Source organism: Malaclemys terrapin, chromosome 7, assembly GCF_027887155.1.
Source record: "Malaclemys terrapin pileata isolate rMalTer1 chromosome 7, rMalTer1.hap1, whole genome shotgun sequence".
Lineage (NCBI taxonomy): Eukaryota > Metazoa > Chordata > Testudines > Emydidae > Malaclemys > Malaclemys terrapin.
In genome coordinates this window covers 22,335,383-22,353,027 of record NC_071511.1, presented here as the reverse complement: position 1 = coordinate 22,353,027, position 17,645 = coordinate 22,335,383, and the positions used below count along the sequence as shown (strand labels likewise).

At 44.4% G+C, this 17,645-nt stretch overlaps 1 protein-coding gene across 5 annotated transcripts in view; it reads left to right on the top strand.

The window, feature by feature from the left end:
* The window catches only part of CHCHD6 (coiled-coil-helix-coiled-coil-helix domain containing 6), a 174,114-nt gene that overhangs the window by 119,604 nt on the left and 36,865 nt on the right, over positions 1 to 17,645 (top strand). For all 5 annotated transcript variants that reach the window (XM_054035562.1, XM_054035560.1, XM_054035561.1 and 2 more), the window contains one exon: positions 3,761 to 3,896. In XM_054035562.1, coding sequence (XP_053891537.1) covers positions 3,761 to 3,896 — 136 coding nt within the window. The remainder of the gene's footprint in view (positions 1 to 3,760; positions 3,897 to 17,645) is intronic.

Below are 17,645 nucleotides of genomic sequence, written 5' to 3'. Positions count from 1 at the left end.
TTCCATGAGGCTCCTCAGGCTTGGCTCCTTCTCAGGGCGGTTCAGAAACACCCGTGATCAGGGACAGATGATGAAGGCATAGGTACAACGGGTGCTTGGGGTCATAGCTCTCAGTAATGCAGTGATGTCACAATCACAGTTCCCAGGTTTAAAAACAACAATTAAAAACGTGATCCAAGAGGAAGCAGCACAGTGATGTCTGCCTGAGGCTGCACTAGCCTCAAACAGAGGGAGGAGCAGTAGCCACTGGAACTAGGAAAGAAACTGCTTAGCCTTAAGTTCACGACCAGAGCAGTCCAGGCACCCCCTTTTTTGAGGGAGCATGATGGGGCCAGACAGGCACAGGCTTAGGTGTCCCATTGGGCTCTCCAGGATAGCCTCCCCTTTGATGGGGTTCGTACGGACATCTGAGCTAGGCGCTTCCTAGCTCCACAGGTCAGATTGAGGGCTGGTGGGAGAAATGGTGGAACCTCCCAGATGCTACCTGCTTATAGCACCAAAATCAGCTTTCACACTTGCAGTGTGATCTTCCTGCTCCATCCATGACATGCTTTGAGCATTGGTGAGATAGTTAACAGACCTGGCATCTAAATTGTTATTGGGCACCTCATAGATGGGACAGTCCACCCCTTTCAGAGCTATTGTTTTAGGCTATTTACAAACTCAGGCAGACTTTACTGCATTGGTTACACTCCTTCAAATTTTTAAGGTTTTCTTTACAACTAAGAGACTCCTTTTTTGAGTGAAAGCAGAGGCCTCATTTAAATACAAGTTCTACTGATTTACCTAAGTAAGGTGACAAAACAGACTTAGTTAAATCAGTGCAATTAACTTGTGCAGACACTCTTAAATCGATTTAAGAATGTCTTAAATCCATAATCGACTTAACTGTCTTTGTGTTTTATTCCTCTAGTTTATCGATCTAAACCTGTTTAGTTAAATTGGTGCAACTTGTGAGATCTTGGCTTTCATTTTGAAAAAAATACTAATTTATTGAAGCAGGGATAAGGTGTTTGTGAGGACTCTGGCTAACTGAAATTCAGTTGCTGTGTAAACGCTCTGCTCTTGGGCTGTTCTGTGAAGCAGTAGCAAATACACTGATAATGCAGCTGCCTCCCAAGCAACCTCTGTCACTTTACATGGGTTGATCTCTCACCTATTACAGGGGAAAGGCAGTGGCAGACACCTCACCAGCTGCTTTCTATAATTTGGTTTTGTTTTTAACCCTGTGCAGTGCTGCCTGCACCCCCTGGCACAGTCTGGGCAAGAGGGTGCCATGAGCCCTCAAGTGTGTCCTAACTTGTCATTGATCTTAGTCAGTGAAGGCAGGCACCATAGCAGGTGAGGAACCAGCAAATAAAGGCTTAATGACCCTCCATTCTGAGACTGGCAAAGTGAAACCCAAACACTCTCTAAAATGTATCCGTCCATCTGAGAAGCTTATATCGCACTGTTAAATTCAGGTGAATATAGATGAATGATTTCATAACATATTGTGTCGTTCTTCCCCCTTCCTCCTGTTGGATGATGTTACAAAATACACTTTAGGTTTTTTTTAACATGCTGAGTTAAAAACCTAATTTAAAAAGTCTTAACTTTCCCAGTGAATTGAGGGATTTGGTGGTATTTCCTGACCTAGCACTGTTTGGTATTGTTTCGAAGGACTCACTGAGTTGATTAGAATTATATTAAAATCGCAGTGACAGAGCAAAATGCCAATCTTATGAGTGTCTGAAGTTCCCTGCAAGTTCTTTTCCATTTCAAACTTTTGGAAGGCTTTTAAAAGATTTTTTTGGTTTGTTTTAATATGACACATAAAATAATGAACAAAGTCCAGGGATTTATAGGAATTACCTACATAGGAATTATCTTCCTTCTAAAGACCATACCATTTTTGGGGGGGAAGGGAGGGTCTAAATTATTTGACTGTGTCTAATGCAAGCACAGCAATGTTGCGGTTACTTTTCATGCTGTGGCTGGTATGTGGGGCATGTTGTTCCTGATAAATGCTTTGCCCTTGAGACTTGGTGGTGTGATCAGGGCTGAAGGTGTACTTCTTGGACATTGTCCTAGTACAATTTTCTCAGAGAAGTATCCAGATATAACAGAATATTTTGCCCTCATCATGCCCCCCACCCCCTGCATGCATCCCCAACCTAAAAAATGCGAGGGCTGAAAGTTCATGTCAGAGCTCCCTTCCCCCCCTATCCTCACTACAGTCACAAAGGATCCAAGAAGCACAGGATTTTTTGTTTCTTTGCCCAGGAGAAAGAAACATGACTCAAATAATAGCTTAAATATGCAGCAGGTGCAACATCCAGAAACTCACTTTCAGCGCTTCCCTGATTGTGCACTGAAGTCATAAGGATGCATTGATGACACCATTTTTGTTGCTCAGGAAATGAATGTGATGTCATTGCCCAGGATTACAATTTGCCTGTAGGATCAAGTGCTGTGGAAAGAAGAGCTGGGCTCAATGTTCAGAGACAGATCTACAAATGTAGCAGTATAGGAAAAGTGAGGATTTAAGGTGTAGTAGATTACATCTGAGAATTTCTTCCTGTGAGCACTCCCTCCTTAACATATGCACACACTTGCACACAAGTTCTAAAGTGTGGTGCAAATCCTGCAGTTTGTGTATGCATGTCTGTGTAGATGATGGCACTTTGCTTAGTACGTAAGTACCATCATTGCTGGTGGTGTTTCACCTCTGCCTTCTCCATTATTTGTACTGTTGCTACTCGTGTGTTGTATGTACACGCATATCTTATAGTATATGAGATATACCTGGGTAGCTGTAAATGTCACCTATAGATGAATATTAAATTGACGACTTCAAAAAATAAAACATATTTAGTTACACTCTTACTCCCTACTTTTGCTAGCCACTAGAATGGTCATGATGACCCCAAGCCTGCTGGTTTTTTGAAGTGCTTAAATAGCTGTGACTTAAATTGGAGATTGTGAGGTGGTTTATTCAACAAGTTATAGATGCTCTTCAGACACCTCCCGTAAGTCTACATGACAATCATGGGGTCTGATTGCAGCCTGAGTAGATGTATCTCAGCTAGCTTTAATCTAACTAGCTAGTGTGCTGAAGCAGTGAAGCCATGGCAGCATGGACTGCAATGCAGACTGTACAAGCTCATCTAGAACCCTGGGTAATTACATGTGGAACTAGCCCACGCTGAAACCTGCACTGCCACAGCTTTATAGCTCCAGCTAGATTAAAGCTAGCTCATGCATGCCTACTTGAGCTGCAGTCACATATGTAAACCTGCTCTTTTTTGTTGTGTTTTGACATGCTTTAATAGCTGTGACGTAAATTGGAGAATGAGGTGGCTTATTCAACAAGTCATGGTTGCTCCTCCGACTCTTAGGGTAGACATCTGGTTGTTTTGGAGGGTCTTGTGGTTCAGCCTGGATTCCTGGGATTTACCTCCAGCTCTGCTAAAGATTTTTTGTGTGATTTGGGCAAATCATTTAATCTCTCTGACTCTTTCCCCACTTGCTAAGTAGGGATAACCCTTCCTAACCTCATGGGAGATTGAGGCTGGTATTTGCTAAGTGCTTTGAACTCCTCAACTGAAAGGCATGATTCCTTTGGTGGTTGCTATTCCTACTGGATAACTTATTTTTTGATTTTTCTCGTGGGAGTTCCAGTGCAGGGGTTGGCATATGAATGGGAACTGGTAGAGTTGAAGTAAGGAGGTGAACATTACCCTTGTCACAGATCCTCCTGTCCTCGTTTTCCCTACAGACGGAGGAACACTGAGCCGCTATGCGCAGGACTGCAGTCTGAGATTCTGAAGTGCTACCAGGAAAACAAGCATGAAGTGCTCAAGTGCTCGGAGCTGGCCAAGGAGTACCAGCGCTGTGTTAGTGCAGCACAGAAGGTAACTGTTACTTCCCCACTGCATCCTGCTGGCTTTGCTGTCCTCTCTGCATGGTGTTTTCCTTATGGGGAGGTTTCTCTCAGATTGCTGTGGCTCTGATGGCAAGGTCAGAATGCTCACAGGCCTCAATCTCTCCCCAGGACCTCCCCACAGGCTGCTGAATCCCCCAATTGCAGCAGGTGCTGATGCTCTGAGTTAGCATCTTGAGACAGTAGTGCCAACCACTGTTGGGTTTCTGATAAGCTTCTCATGCATCTTGTCATTTCCCCCAAATCTCAACTTTTCCAGTGGACCATCCAAGCTGCACCCTTCACATTTAAGATGGCAAAGCAAGATTTCCAACACCAGCAATATTTTTGAATGACCAGAGCTCTAAGTGCTCTCTATCTCCTAGTATTGCACCCCAAAATTGGGGGCTTGCCTCCTATTGTTGCTGCTTGCCCTTAGTTCCCCTAGATTGGCAAATTAGACCAAGGTGTTTCATCTAAGGGATTATGGGTATCCCAAAATTGCTGGCCCAGTATAGGAAACCTGCACCCCTTATGATCTGATCTTCAGAGGTACGGAGCGCATACAACTGCCATTAACATCTATCAATTTTGGCTGCTCACATCTTGGAAGAATTAGTCCATTAGTATTTGAACAAAAGAAAGGGAGTGGAAAAGATGCACAATTCACAGACCACTTCCACTGGAAATTCACGCTTTCCAGGGCTCTCAACTGGCAAAAATAGACTTTGAGATGGTGGTGAGTATAAGATATGGGATTTCTAGTGTGTAAGAAAAGAGGAAAGTGTCCTTCCGGGTACAGGGCCATCCGCTCTGACTGAGCAATTTCTTGAACAGTGTCAGGGTTTATGGTGGGGTGGGCTTCAGGGCAAAAGCAGAGCTTTGTAGAGAATATGAGACCGAGATAGTTCTCATGGGATCTCTTGTGTGAAAGGGAGAGGCTGAGATTGTTGTGAAGGGAGCCTCTCTCCTTTGCATTAGCATTGTGAGGGGAAGATGTTTGCCTGATTTAAGTATAACATGAAACAAGCTGCCAGCCGGCTCCCAGAAGAAGCCCCAACAGAAGGAGATGGGAAAATTGTCAGGATATATTAGACCAAATGTTGTTGCAAGTCCTAGTGGAATTTTTTTCCTTCCTGTTTATAAAGAAGGTCTTTGTATGTCTGCAAATCGGCAAGGTTAAAGCTGCCAAGGAAAGGGCTTTTCTCTGATATCTTTAAAGTCACCGGCTCCCAAAACATGTGGTTTCTTTTTCTTCCTCAGCTCTAAAGTAAAGCAGGGCCTGTGCTGCTGCTGCTGCACGATCTCTGCCCCTCTGTTGCTGTGTCCAGAGCAGAGCACCTCTCTTGCCAGTCTCTGCTAGGCAATGCTTCCTCCTTGCCTCCTGTAAATCAGGCTTGTAGCCTTTTCAGCGGAGTATATCTTTAGCAAATGCATTTACCAATACATCTTTATTGCACCCAGTGCAGACGGAATGTGATTACCAAAGAAGACAGATTGCATTAAACTTCAGCATATTCACAAGCTGCAGCTCCAACTCGCCTGGGAAAGAAGCTGGGACACTGCCAGTCCTGAGCCCCTGCCTGACATTATTAAAGAGTAAATTGGAAGCTGAATGACTGGGAACAGCAGAGGGCAGTGGAAGATCCTATTAGCTTGGAGGTTGTGAGGTGTTTTTAGTGGTGTGTTTTCTTTATAAACCAAATACCTGGGCAATTTTTAGTTCCCAGAGACTTCTGTGTACAGTGAACCTTGCTAGAAAGTTTCCCTTGATGTTGTGGAAATCTGCTGGAAAAAGGTGCTGGCAGGGTATTGAAGCACATATTACGTTCATGTGCCGCAGGCGACAGCAAGGTGGCAGGAAATCTCTGTATGTAGTGGGAGGGAAGAGAGGCTACTGCCAGGGTAACTCTGAGCTCTGAGGTTAGCATTTGTGGTGAGTTCTCTATCACTGGACATTTTTAAACCAAGATTGGATGTTTTTTCCAGAGGATATGCTCTAGTTCAAACAGGAATGCATTCAGGGAAGTCATATTGCCTGTGTTATACAAGAGGTCAAACGAGATAATCACAACAGTGCCTTCTGGCTTTATAATCTATGAATTAAAAGGTTCTGAAAACACTGAACCAAATGGAGCCCTGGTGTAAGCGCTTACAGCTTCAGTGAGTTCTCTGGCTTACCCCAGGTTTAAATCTGGCCATGGTAGTTAACCCAACTGGTGCATGGTGTCCTCTGAACCCCAAGATGTGAGCATTGCCTCAGCACAGGCAGTGGCTATTTTTCATGAAAGGCTATTACAAGACTAACCAAAAAAAAAAAGTTTTTTAAAATTTACATCTTGTACCGAATGCCCCACTTCCTCAAGCTCTCCTGCATGTTTGTAGATTCACCTTGGAGAAGAGTGGGGAAGAGGGAAGAACTTTGTGATGCTTTTAAACTGAGCTGAGCTTGATTTCTAGACGGAGGGGTGTTGACTCCCACTAGCCACTGTATACAAGTGACTTCAGTTCATTTGCATACAAATGCTTTGCCCTCACTAGTGCCTTTCCTTCACCAAAGATCTTGTAATGCTCATCATATGTTACTTAATGAATCCTGTAGTGCTCTGAGAGCTCCCCCTGATGGTGGCAGAAAGGTGCCCAGGACATAGTTTAAACCAGCATTTCTCAAATGTGGCCACAATGGCCACAGCCTCCTGGGCAGTGATGGGGCGGGGTGCAAAGCAGTGCCTCTCCCCCAGGGCCACCAGAAGTGTTGGTCCTTCCCCTCCCCCCCCTTGAGCCACAAACGCTGGAGGAGCTGGCAGCCAGTGAGTCCCCCACCTTCCCGGGGTCAGTGAGGCTTGGGCTTTGGGCATCAACCCTGGGGCGGCAGGTGGCAGGTTCCAGTCGTGGGACTTTGGGCTCCGGCCCTGGATCCCAGCCAAGCAGCGGCAGATACTGGCTCTGGGCTCACTCCCCGCCCCCTTGTCCCTGGCCCCCTGCAGCCTCTTCCAGCCCCAGGCTCTGACTGTGAGGTGGTGGGCCCTGACCTGGACTTACCTCCCCCCCCCCCCACATTGTCCCTGGCACCCATTGCTCCCCATCCAGGGCTTAATTTGTCCCCTGGCTTGCCAGGGCTGAGTAAGTCTGCTGTGAAAATTGATATTTGTACAGTTGTTAATATCACTTATCAGAGCCTCCTAACTAGCTAATAATTCTGCTATGAAAAGTGATATTAGCAAACATACAGATATTACTTTTCGCAGCAGCAGACTTACTAGTTAGCAAGTCTTTTTTTTAAAAAGCAACCAGAAAGAAAACAGCAAAAGACAAGAATGTGCAAAGCACCATATTTGTGTTTCTATTCTGTTTAGATCCAGTAAAGAATAGAGAACTGAACATTATTTTTATTATTGAGTCTGCAAAAAAAGAAAACCCTTCATAAATAAATTATGATTTGGACTTGTATATGTGTGTATTTATTTGTTTTTCCTAAAGTTAATTAAGTATTTTAAGAAAAATTATCATAGCGGCCAACAGCAAGAGTGGTGGCTGAACTCTGAGGCCTCCAAAAATTTTACTGTGAGAGCCCCTGGACACAGTAACTAGACACAGGATGGGAGGACTCTGAACTATGATAGCAGTGAAAATTGCAGCTCCCAATAGATGGCTACTGTTCCTCCACCCCTTCCAGAGCCTGTATTCGTCAGAGCCCGTCCTTTGAAAAATCCCCTATTCTCTCTGAAAATCTCCCTGAGCCCGAAATTTCCTTGTATAATTCCATCCCCTTTAGTTTGAAAATATATTTGAGGCATTTCCTTCCCCTCCTGGTTCCTTGGCCTGTCTCAGCACTAGCCCTTTGCTGGGGTTCCAGTGAGTTCTGAAAGAGTGACCAGGATGACACTGGACTTCTGCAAACCTGCTGTTTTATTAAGGAACAAAGGGGAGAGGGCAGCCGTCTGTCTGCAGGCCAAGAGCTGGGATTCCTCATGAGGCAGCAGAATGATGAAGGGAGGAGAATGAGAGAGCAATAGAGGCTCTAAGACTGTGAGTTTGGCATTGTTGGCTGAGCTGCCAGGGTCGATGACCAATCTCAGCAGCGTACTCTGCAAGGCAAGGGGTGCTTGGAACAAGGCCAACTCTGGAAAAGAGCATCCCCAAAGAGGCATTGTGGACAAGGGGAAGAGGGGAATGCTGTTCACCTGATGAAAAATCATGGGACAAGGGAAGGAGAGGCCCCTTGGCTCCTGGACTCTATCTCTGTGCCATAGAAATACTGCTACCTGTGCCAAGCCGTGGAAAACCCTTTGGGTCCATTTAAGATGGTGGCTGTTTTTACTCTTGTGGGGAAGTGAAGGTGTGTGCTGAGGAAATGTAAGGGAAATCCCCTCTTCACTGGCTTTGACCCAAAGAATATGCTTCACTTATTTACTTCCTCTTAAGCAGTTCATGCAAGTGAATGTGGGGCTACTTTTCTAATGTCTCCTCCTCCCAGCAAAGGAGAAGAACTTGGGAGGCACTTTCTGAGACCAGGTTTCAAATCTCCATTGGAGCCTATCTAACAGTGAGTTTAGAAGCCTCAGTACTGACTCTAGTGAGTATTATTCCACCTAAGTACTCTCCATTATTGGAGCACCAGCATCCTGAGCTCGCTGTGTCTTGCTTGCTGGGAAGCACATTGACTATCACAGTGGCCTGCTTGTGATGTCTCCTGTTTAGTTTGGGTCTGTTTTCATATCTCTGCAGAACTTCAGACAAGAAAGCATAAAATCACTGCTTTTAGACCTAAATAATAGCTGGGATAATGGTGAAGCTGTGGGAGGGGCAGCTCCCATTGTGTCTCTTCAAATTGTCTCTAGTTTATTGACTGCAAATTTCACTAGGAGCTACCACAGCTTGCATACAATTAGAATTGAAAGACCAGGCTACTATTTTCTTTCATGCCAAGGGTGGGGGTGGGGAGAGGAGAGGAGGGGGCCAATGGAAATCTGATTAATTTGTTTCTTGGAGCACAGGTAGGGAGACAGGTGTCGTTGTGAGCAAATAGCAACAGCCTTTGTTTTTTATCAAGCCTCCAGGCCCCATCCTGAATCGGGCCCCCTAGGCTTGCAGCAGTATTTTATTGCCTCCCTGTTTCCCTTTTCTGTAAATATGTCTCTGAGTCTTTGCTCCTCCAAAGGCTCCTTCCCCTGTTGCCCTCGAGAGTAGATAGAATCTGAATTTCACCTGCGGTTTTAGTTGTTAGAGAATTTTCTGCCTCATTTGTTACATAACCTGTCATTATGTCATTATACAATCAAATCTCCCATCAGCCCCTACGCAGAAGGGATGACCTACAAGAGTGAGCCAGTGGACCTGACACCTTAACCCTTCTCTCTCCTCACAAATGCCTGCAGAGGTTTGCCTTTCTGTGACTAGTTGCCCCTTCCCTCAGACTGCCACCCTAGCATCACCAGGACCTTTTTCTTATGGACCAGCCAAGCTGACATTTTGGGCTGGTCTAAACTATGGGGTGTGTGTGGGGGGAGATTGAGCGAAATTACGCAACTTCAGCTACATGAATAACGTAGCTGAAGTTGACGTACTTAGATCTACTTACCACGGTGTCTTCACTGTGGTGTGTTGGCGGGAGACACTCTCCCGTCAATTCCCCTTGTGCTTTTCGTTGAGGTGGAGTACCGGAATCAATGCTAAGCGATCGGTGTTCGATTTATTGCATCTGTACTAGACATGATAAATTGACCCCCGCTGGATCTATTGCTGTCCATCGAGCAGCCCTTTGGCTCATCTGAAGCTTATGGCCAGGCTGTGTTTTATGTAATGCTGAGGCCACACACAGGCTTCACTCAGTAGGGTCCTGCCATATTACCATTCTCTCTTGTCAGTAGCAGGTGCTTACGTAAAGTTATGAGGAGTTCATAATTCTCCCTCATCCTTTTCTCTCTACCTCTGTGCTACCCACCACCCTGCACAAAAGTATGAGGGAGGAAAACCGGCCATGTATGCTGAGGCGAATCCTACTCTGATGAGGTGTACCAGAGGATTTTTAACAACCTTGTAGAGCATGTAGGGCCTCGTTGAAAAGATATATACATATACTGAAATTATACCACATGGAACACTATATCTCTAGCTCAGAAGGCTGATGGACAATACTTCCTTTCTGGAATCCAAATGTAGTCTCAGAGAAGTCTGTGCATTTTATACCTGGAGCTTGGAGCACTCAGCCATCCCCTGTGGTATATTCCCACTCTGCGGTCTGCATATGTCCACCTACCTTTTTAAAATGCAAATGGATCTGTAAAGTTTTCTCTTGCTTTCCCTGTAAAGTTAGTTCAGTTTTTAATCTTTCTCTCTTCCACCCTTTGTTTGTGCAAATGCTGTGGTGATAACGGTATTGGAAGAGTTTATGACTCAATAAATGGCCCTCACAAGGGAATCAGTGGAGAGGCCGCAAGCTGCAAGCAGCTGCTGTTTATTTAGTCATAAACTCTGAGGAGAGCAGCCTCAGATTAACTGTACCCAGGCATTCTCCTAGCCTATTACTTGCAAAGGTGAAAATGATCCATATTTTGCTTCTAATTGGAAAGAACTGGAAACAATTATTGTTTAGATCCTTTGGCAGAGATTCCTGGTTCCGAAGAATCTCTATTTGGTCCATACACAAAAGCTTTTCATGTGCCCTAGTGTTCATTGGTGGAAAAAGTAAAAATATGGAGCTGCCTGAAGGACATAAAGCACCCTTTAATATATGAGGCATGTCCCAGAGTAAAATGTTGGCCTACTTAAAATGGAAATGGCTGCTGCATGCACCCAGTATTTACAAAGCTAGAGGCACAAGTTATTTATTTTGCTCTGTATCACAGAGCTTCACAAAGCCCTGGTGTTTCCAAGCTGGCATATCCTCAGTGTGTATTAACACATGTGAACAAGTGCCTTTCCCTATCTGTGCTACACAGTCCACATGCTACGTAAAACCCAAATGTACCACCTTCCTGGAGTTTGGCATTATTTAAGAAAGCAATAAGCGAACATAAAAATCAGCTCAGAACTTCTCCCCGTGGTTGGCTGTGCGCCAGGATTCTTCCTCCGGTACTGCTCTGGCCACACCCTATAGCCCTCATTTCCCCCATGCTCCAAAGAGGCGTTATAGCCAGGTAAAGTCACCTGCCTCAGCAGGACCCACTTAACCTTTTCCCTCAAGATCAACACCTAACAGGGTGGCATGTTCTAAGCAAAAGTCCTTGTTAGCCTGATAGGGCAACATGGAATTGTGTCTTTAATTGTGTGTCACGGAGTCACAGGGTATTCTGTAACATTTCTTAGAAGTGACCCCTTTAGTGGACCAGGCCCCAAGGATACATGGATCTAGGAGCAGGACAATGGCCGCCAAGACTGGGCCTTCAGCACTAGCATTCCCTGATTCTCTCTCTGGCTCCCTGCAGCAGATTCCTGCGGGAGGCTTGTACTGTGCCTGCCAGGGCACAATGCTCTCAGTGAGTTTTTACAGTGACACAGGCAGCCTTTTCAAAACAAGGTAACAATTTATTAGTCACCTGGCACACAATCAGAAGTCCTGAGATTTGCACAGAGAGGCAGAAGTTACACCATAGTCCATTCTGGCCCCAATGGGCCAGCCAAGCTGTGATGGACTCCATCTCTCTGACTTTTAGTCCATTCCCCTCTCCGGTGCTCCCAGCAACCAGCATTTATTCCCCACCTCGCACCTCTCAGTCCTTTGTTCTCGAGGCAGGGCTATGCTGAGTTCACAACCCCACATGCTGGGGGTTTCCGCAATTGAGGATTGATTGTAGAATCATTGGAGTTTACATTGTCTCTCAGATTTTCCATTTATAAGAGTCAGCCTATACCAGTCCTTTTTAATGACCTGTTCATACTGCTCAGATAGCTGGATGACACCCACACACCTGTCTCCTGGTCTGGTGCTGCCCCCAACAACAGATATAATCCCATATTCTCCACTGGGTAGGTTCAGGGGAAGCTGAGGCATACATAGAATTCATAAAAGGTATTGGAAAAAACTCCCACTTTGTCACATTGTTAACCACCCCGGTACCTTGAATGAAAGAAGAAGGATTTGATGACCCCCAAGTTCTCTTCTCCAAAAGAGTCTCTTGTACACATCTGCTATTCTCAATGGGACTGGGTTACCCTAGGGCCTGACTTCTTTCCTAATAGCTCTTCTTATCTCTGGCCTGCTCCCAGGTAAAGTTAATGTCAGTATGCATATTCCCCAGGTAGTCTTGAAACCAGCTTAGTAAAAATGGGTAAGGCCATGTTGCAACATTTAAAACTGGATTTACATTATAGCTCTTAATGATTTTAAAATCAGTTTACCTACACCAGTTGGAAAATTTCCCTAATATAGACAAGGTATAAGGATTATGCACATCTAAGTCAGGGAACAGAAATCAGGCCATGTAACATATGTGCAGTCAGAGTTAGCCAGCTGCCTTATAATTGGTACGTCCAACCAAAACTAATTTTGAATACTTGTAACAAACTACTTATGAAAATATGCAAACTGAAACTTGTTTATGGAAATCTGGCAAACAGATTTGAGAAAATTGTAAGTTGCTTATGAACTATTCATAAAAAAAGATAAATCAGTTGAAATAAACTATTTCCTGTTAACTATTCACCCACTTCTGTGGAGTACTAGCTAATTTCAATGGGGTTGGGTTAAAACCAGAGATTTTTAAAGATTTCTACTCATTAGAAGCAAGAAGTAGGTATGTCTTCTTGTATACAGTATTTCGGAAAGGATTGGACCTCTTCTATCCTAGCGACTTTAAGCTAGATCATTTTTAGGATAAATTCCTAGACAGTAAGTATACAGTGGAGTATTCAGAGCTGTCATACCTAACAGGACTCTCTAATTCTGTGTTTCTGTATTTGAATGCATAACTCTCTAGTGATGTAACATACACAGAAATAGGCAGTGTCTTCCTGAGTGAACATAGCATATCTTTGGTGAGGGTTATTGCATTTAGGAATTTGTTCTTCAGGGCCAAAAGGAATGTAACAGTGCGCTGTAGTGTTGCATTTTTCATGATTTCATAGGGCCACAGGACTATGTTGACATGTTGGATGTGTGGACATTTTTATCCAAACTAATTCTGGGAAACATTAGTGTCCAAGCAGCTGAGAGTAGAAAGAAGTTGATTTCCCAGGTGAAGAGTGGTATTTGTTTGAGACTCAGGATAGACTGAGACAGACCCACAAAAATTGCAGTTGGTTGCATCTGCAGATTAGTAACGCAAGGTCAATGGCCAAATGGCTTTAATCTCCCAAGAATTTCAAAAGTAGCCCTGAAATGTGCAACCTGTTGTTTCCTGTTGTCAGGGAATGGAGTTTAATTTGGTTATGACTTATGAGGGATGAGGCAACCTGGATATAGCTTTCCATCAGAGTTGTAGAAATTGGAGATCTGTTCATGGAGTCCAAGGTCAGAAGGAACCATTGTGATCATCTAGTCTGATCTCCTGTGTAGCACAGATCACAGAAGTTCCCCAAAATAATTCCTAGAGCATATGTTTTAGAAAAACATCTTGATTTAAAATTGCCAGTAATGGAGAATCTACCACGACCTTTGGTAAATTATTCCAATGGTTAATTACCCTCACTGTTAAAAATGTATGCCTTATTTCCCCTCTCAATTTGTCTAGCTTCAACTTCCAGCCATTGGATCATGTTATATCTTTCTCTGCTAGACTGAATAGCCCGTTATCAAATATGTGCTCCCCGTGTAGGTACTTATAGTCACCTCTTCACTTATCTTTGATAAACTGAATAGATTGAGCACTTTAAGTCTATCACTATTGGGTTCCATGTGATTTATACCCTGAGAGGTCAGTGCCCAATTGTTCCCTACAACATGAAGTTTGTTGCGTCCCTATATCCATTCCAAAATGCTGTGTTTAGTTTTTAATGTCTTTAGTAGGTGGTCTGAATGGCTCCAGGATTAGTAATCAGATGTATTCCCTTTCGCCAGTCGATTTAGATCCATCCCCTGGTTGGTAGTGTTTGAAAGTAGTTACTCTGATGGCTGTTTGCTCTTAGTCCGATGGGAAAATGTCTGCATCAAACATGACCATTGCAATAAGCATTAATTGCAGTTTTTGCTGGCAGTTATAGAAATGAGAACAGGGGCACTGAAACTTCCCCCTACCCCCACCCTGCCCATGCTGGGAGGTGATGCTTTCAGGTTAGGACTGTGGGACATAGGAGGAGAAGTGTTGGGCTACTGCTTTTGATGTCCTGCTTCTGTGGATAGAGATCTTCTGTCTCCAGGGCTGTTGAATTGGCACCTTTCACCAAATCTAAAATTCATGTGTTTTGTTCAACTTTGTATAGTGTATGTATCTCCAGTAAAGGCAACTTCGACCCCTTTGTGAGACTGTTCTGCCATCTAACCGATCTCCTTGCTAGGAGATACTTCCTAAGACTCCATGTGTATTTTGTGAGTAATGGCTTGCCATTTTCAAACCACCGTAAGTAATCTCTCTGCCGCCTTAGTGCTTGACACTCTTCAAATACTGATACAAGAAGACCTGAGGGAAGCACTCTGTGATAGTGGTTAAAGCATAGAACTTGGAGTGAGTTCTGCTACTGACTTACTGTGTCCTTTTGGTAGATACTTAATCTCTCTGTACTGACATCTGTAAAATGAGGTTAATGCTTACTCACCTTTGTAAAGTGCTTTAAGATCTTGTGAAAGGGCCTTTATAAATGCAAAGTATTCTTAGAATTTATTTGCAAAACTGCTCACATGCTAGGATTTGAACTAGCTACCTTTTGTAATATAAGGCAAACAATGCACAGTCTTTAGAGGTAACTCGGTGCTGCAGCGTTACACGTATTGAATAGTTTCCAGAGAGAGACTGGCCTACCATTCTGCTGTGTAAAGCCTGAGCATGTGTCCAGAAATGCAGGAAAAATTATTTTGACAATGTGTTTAGTCTTTGTCCCTGATGAATGCTGAGTTTGTCCTGTGTAAACGGGCTTTAGGTTCAGCCAGCCTTCTGCTCTGAATTAGTCTGATAAGGTATGGTGAGGAGAATTTAAAGATAATCATCTAGCCAGTGGCTCCCTGGGTACGTTAGGGGGGAGCGATTTAAAAATAATGCAACCAGAAAACAGTTGTTTTATCTTTAAAATGTTTAGTTTATACCCTGTAAAATTTTGGCGCCTCTGCCTCTGTTCTTCAAGCTCTCTGCTTGCCCTCTGCTCAGTTATCTTTCTGTCAGATCCCATTGCCTCCAACCATCTGGCTCTGAATTTTACTCCACTCAGATCAGCCTGCACCGCTGTCCATAAGGATTGAGTTTGCTATTTTTCTGAGTGGATCATCTGCTGGGCCACTTCACCAGGTCAGGTAACAGAAATAATGTTTACCAGATTCAATCCACCCTGCCAAGCACAGGTCAGTTGTTTCATATTTTTGAAGACTCCTAATTTCCCAGTAGAACATGCACTCTGGGATTAGGTATCTAGGAACTCTGCAGAGCACCTGTACATCTACTGTGATGAATTGGCACTGTATCCTTTACTCACAGGGATGTAACCCCCATCTTTTTTTAAGAGTGAGTTTAGTGCTGGGTAATCCCAGTAGACTGACGTCATCTAACCCCAGAACTGGTAGACCACCTGTACTGGTGGTTCCATTTTCCTCTATGTGCTGCTTTGTATGTGGTGTTCCTCAACCCTGACCTAGTTGGACCTCCACTCATGGAAAGAGGAGAGTTGGTTCTCTGCAGCCCATTTGATCCTTGTTGGCAATCTTAGCAGAAAGACTCAGGCCTTGGCTACACTTACCAGCTAGTTCGACGGCTGGAAATCGAAGTTCTGGGTTCGACTTATCGCGTCTAGTCTGGACGCGATAAGTTGAACCCGGAAGTGCTTGCCGTCGACTGCGGTACTCCAGCTCGGCGAGAGGAGTACCGCGGAGTCGACGGGGGAGCCTGCCTGCCGCGTGTGGACCAAGGTAAGTTCGAACTAAGGTACTTCGACTTCAGCTACGTTATTCACGTAGCTGAAGTTGCGTACCTTAGTTCGAATTAGGGGGGGTAGTGTAGACCAAGCCTAAGAGGGCCAGTTAGTTACAAGTGTGCTGGTGGTTTTTATTATGTTTACACCTATCTTTTAAGAAGTGGGCTTAAGCCCCAACCACTCACTTCATGCAGGCCACCAATGACCTTTAGTCTATTGAATCTTCCAATCTCCTTTTCAAGGAGTCTGAAACGTGGGTCTAAATGCTCTAGCCTGGGGAAAAAATAAGCAAATTGAACAAAAGGCACCTTTAAACATAATAGACATTAACAGCCTCTGATATTCTTTGCTTCCTTAATTCAAATAGCCTGTTTGGGTTATTTTAAAATTCTGCTTTGTTTCCTTCATGGTGTTTTCTACTCATGACCGGTAGCTGTCCTCTGTTTTGTCTCATAAAACCCCCTCAGCTGGCCCAGGTCAGCTGATTTGGACTTGTGGGGCTCAGGCTCTGGGGCTGAAGAACTGCAGTGTAGACATTTGGGCTCAGGCTGGAGCCTGAACTCTGGGACCCTGTGACGGTGGAGGGTCCCAGAACGCAGGCTTTAGCCTGACCCTGAATGTCTACACTGCAGTTTTTAGCCCCCGAGCCAAGTCAGCTGACCCAGGTAGCCGCTGCTGTGCTATGGATCTTTTATCCCTGTGTAGTCATACCCTAAGAACTTCCTTTAGCTAAATTGGTCCTGGGCTTTTGAGTCAGGAGGATCAGAATTCTGTTACTGCTGTCACAGTGCATTTTCAAAGGGGCATGGTGTACAGAAGTAGTGACAATTGTGAAGAGCCTAGGAGGCTTGGGATAGCGGTGGGTACTGTAGGAGAAGAGTGAGATGCATCGGGAAGGCAGAGTTGGAAACTTGAGCTGGAATGACCTGGGTACTGTAGAATAGGATTGAGGTGCACTGGAAGAGCAGTGAGTGGTGAGCTTGACTGTGCATGCCTTGCTATGTCTGGTGTTTGCCTGTGTGATAGTCTCCGTGTTCATGAGCACTAAATTCACCTATACAATATAAATCAGAAAGCAGGTCAAGGTTGCTGTTGAGCACATGGGGGAGTAATGTCCAAAAAAGCCATATCAATTTCATTCCTGCCAGCCTGTCCTAAACTCCAGTGTGTCTTTGCTAGGTCATATTGGCACTACTTTCTGTGGAGGTGGAAAGGTGCTTCAGAAGCCATTTAATGTAAACCTGAAACTTTGCACCAGCTTGTTCTGAAATGGGCTGTCTGTTCACACAGAAGCAACAGCAGGGACTTGAGACAGCAGATAGCTTTTAAGCTCCTTGCATAATGCAGTATGAAACCAAAAGAGAGGGGCGGGGGAGAGAGATCCCAAGCGGCACGTGGCACCTTTCATGAAGTTTCATCATGTATTGCCAAGTCTGATATTTGCTGCAGTAAACCACCATAAAACCCAGTAAAGCCCTCTGATAATGTGGGTGTCTCAGTAGGTCTCCTGTGCCTGAAGATTACAGCCTGGGCCCATGCAGTAAAAATATGAATAAATAACAAAAGACAGTATTGTGTGCTGTGCTTCTAGCATTCATTCTGTGACTACCTACAAAAATGAGACCAATCTGAACTTGTCTATTCTCAGTCAAGAAATAGCTGAAACCAAGGTAGTGGGACTATGCAGAGGGCTTCAGACTTTAGAGAGATGGAAAGAAAAGGCAAGGTTATTTACCTCCTCCCAATG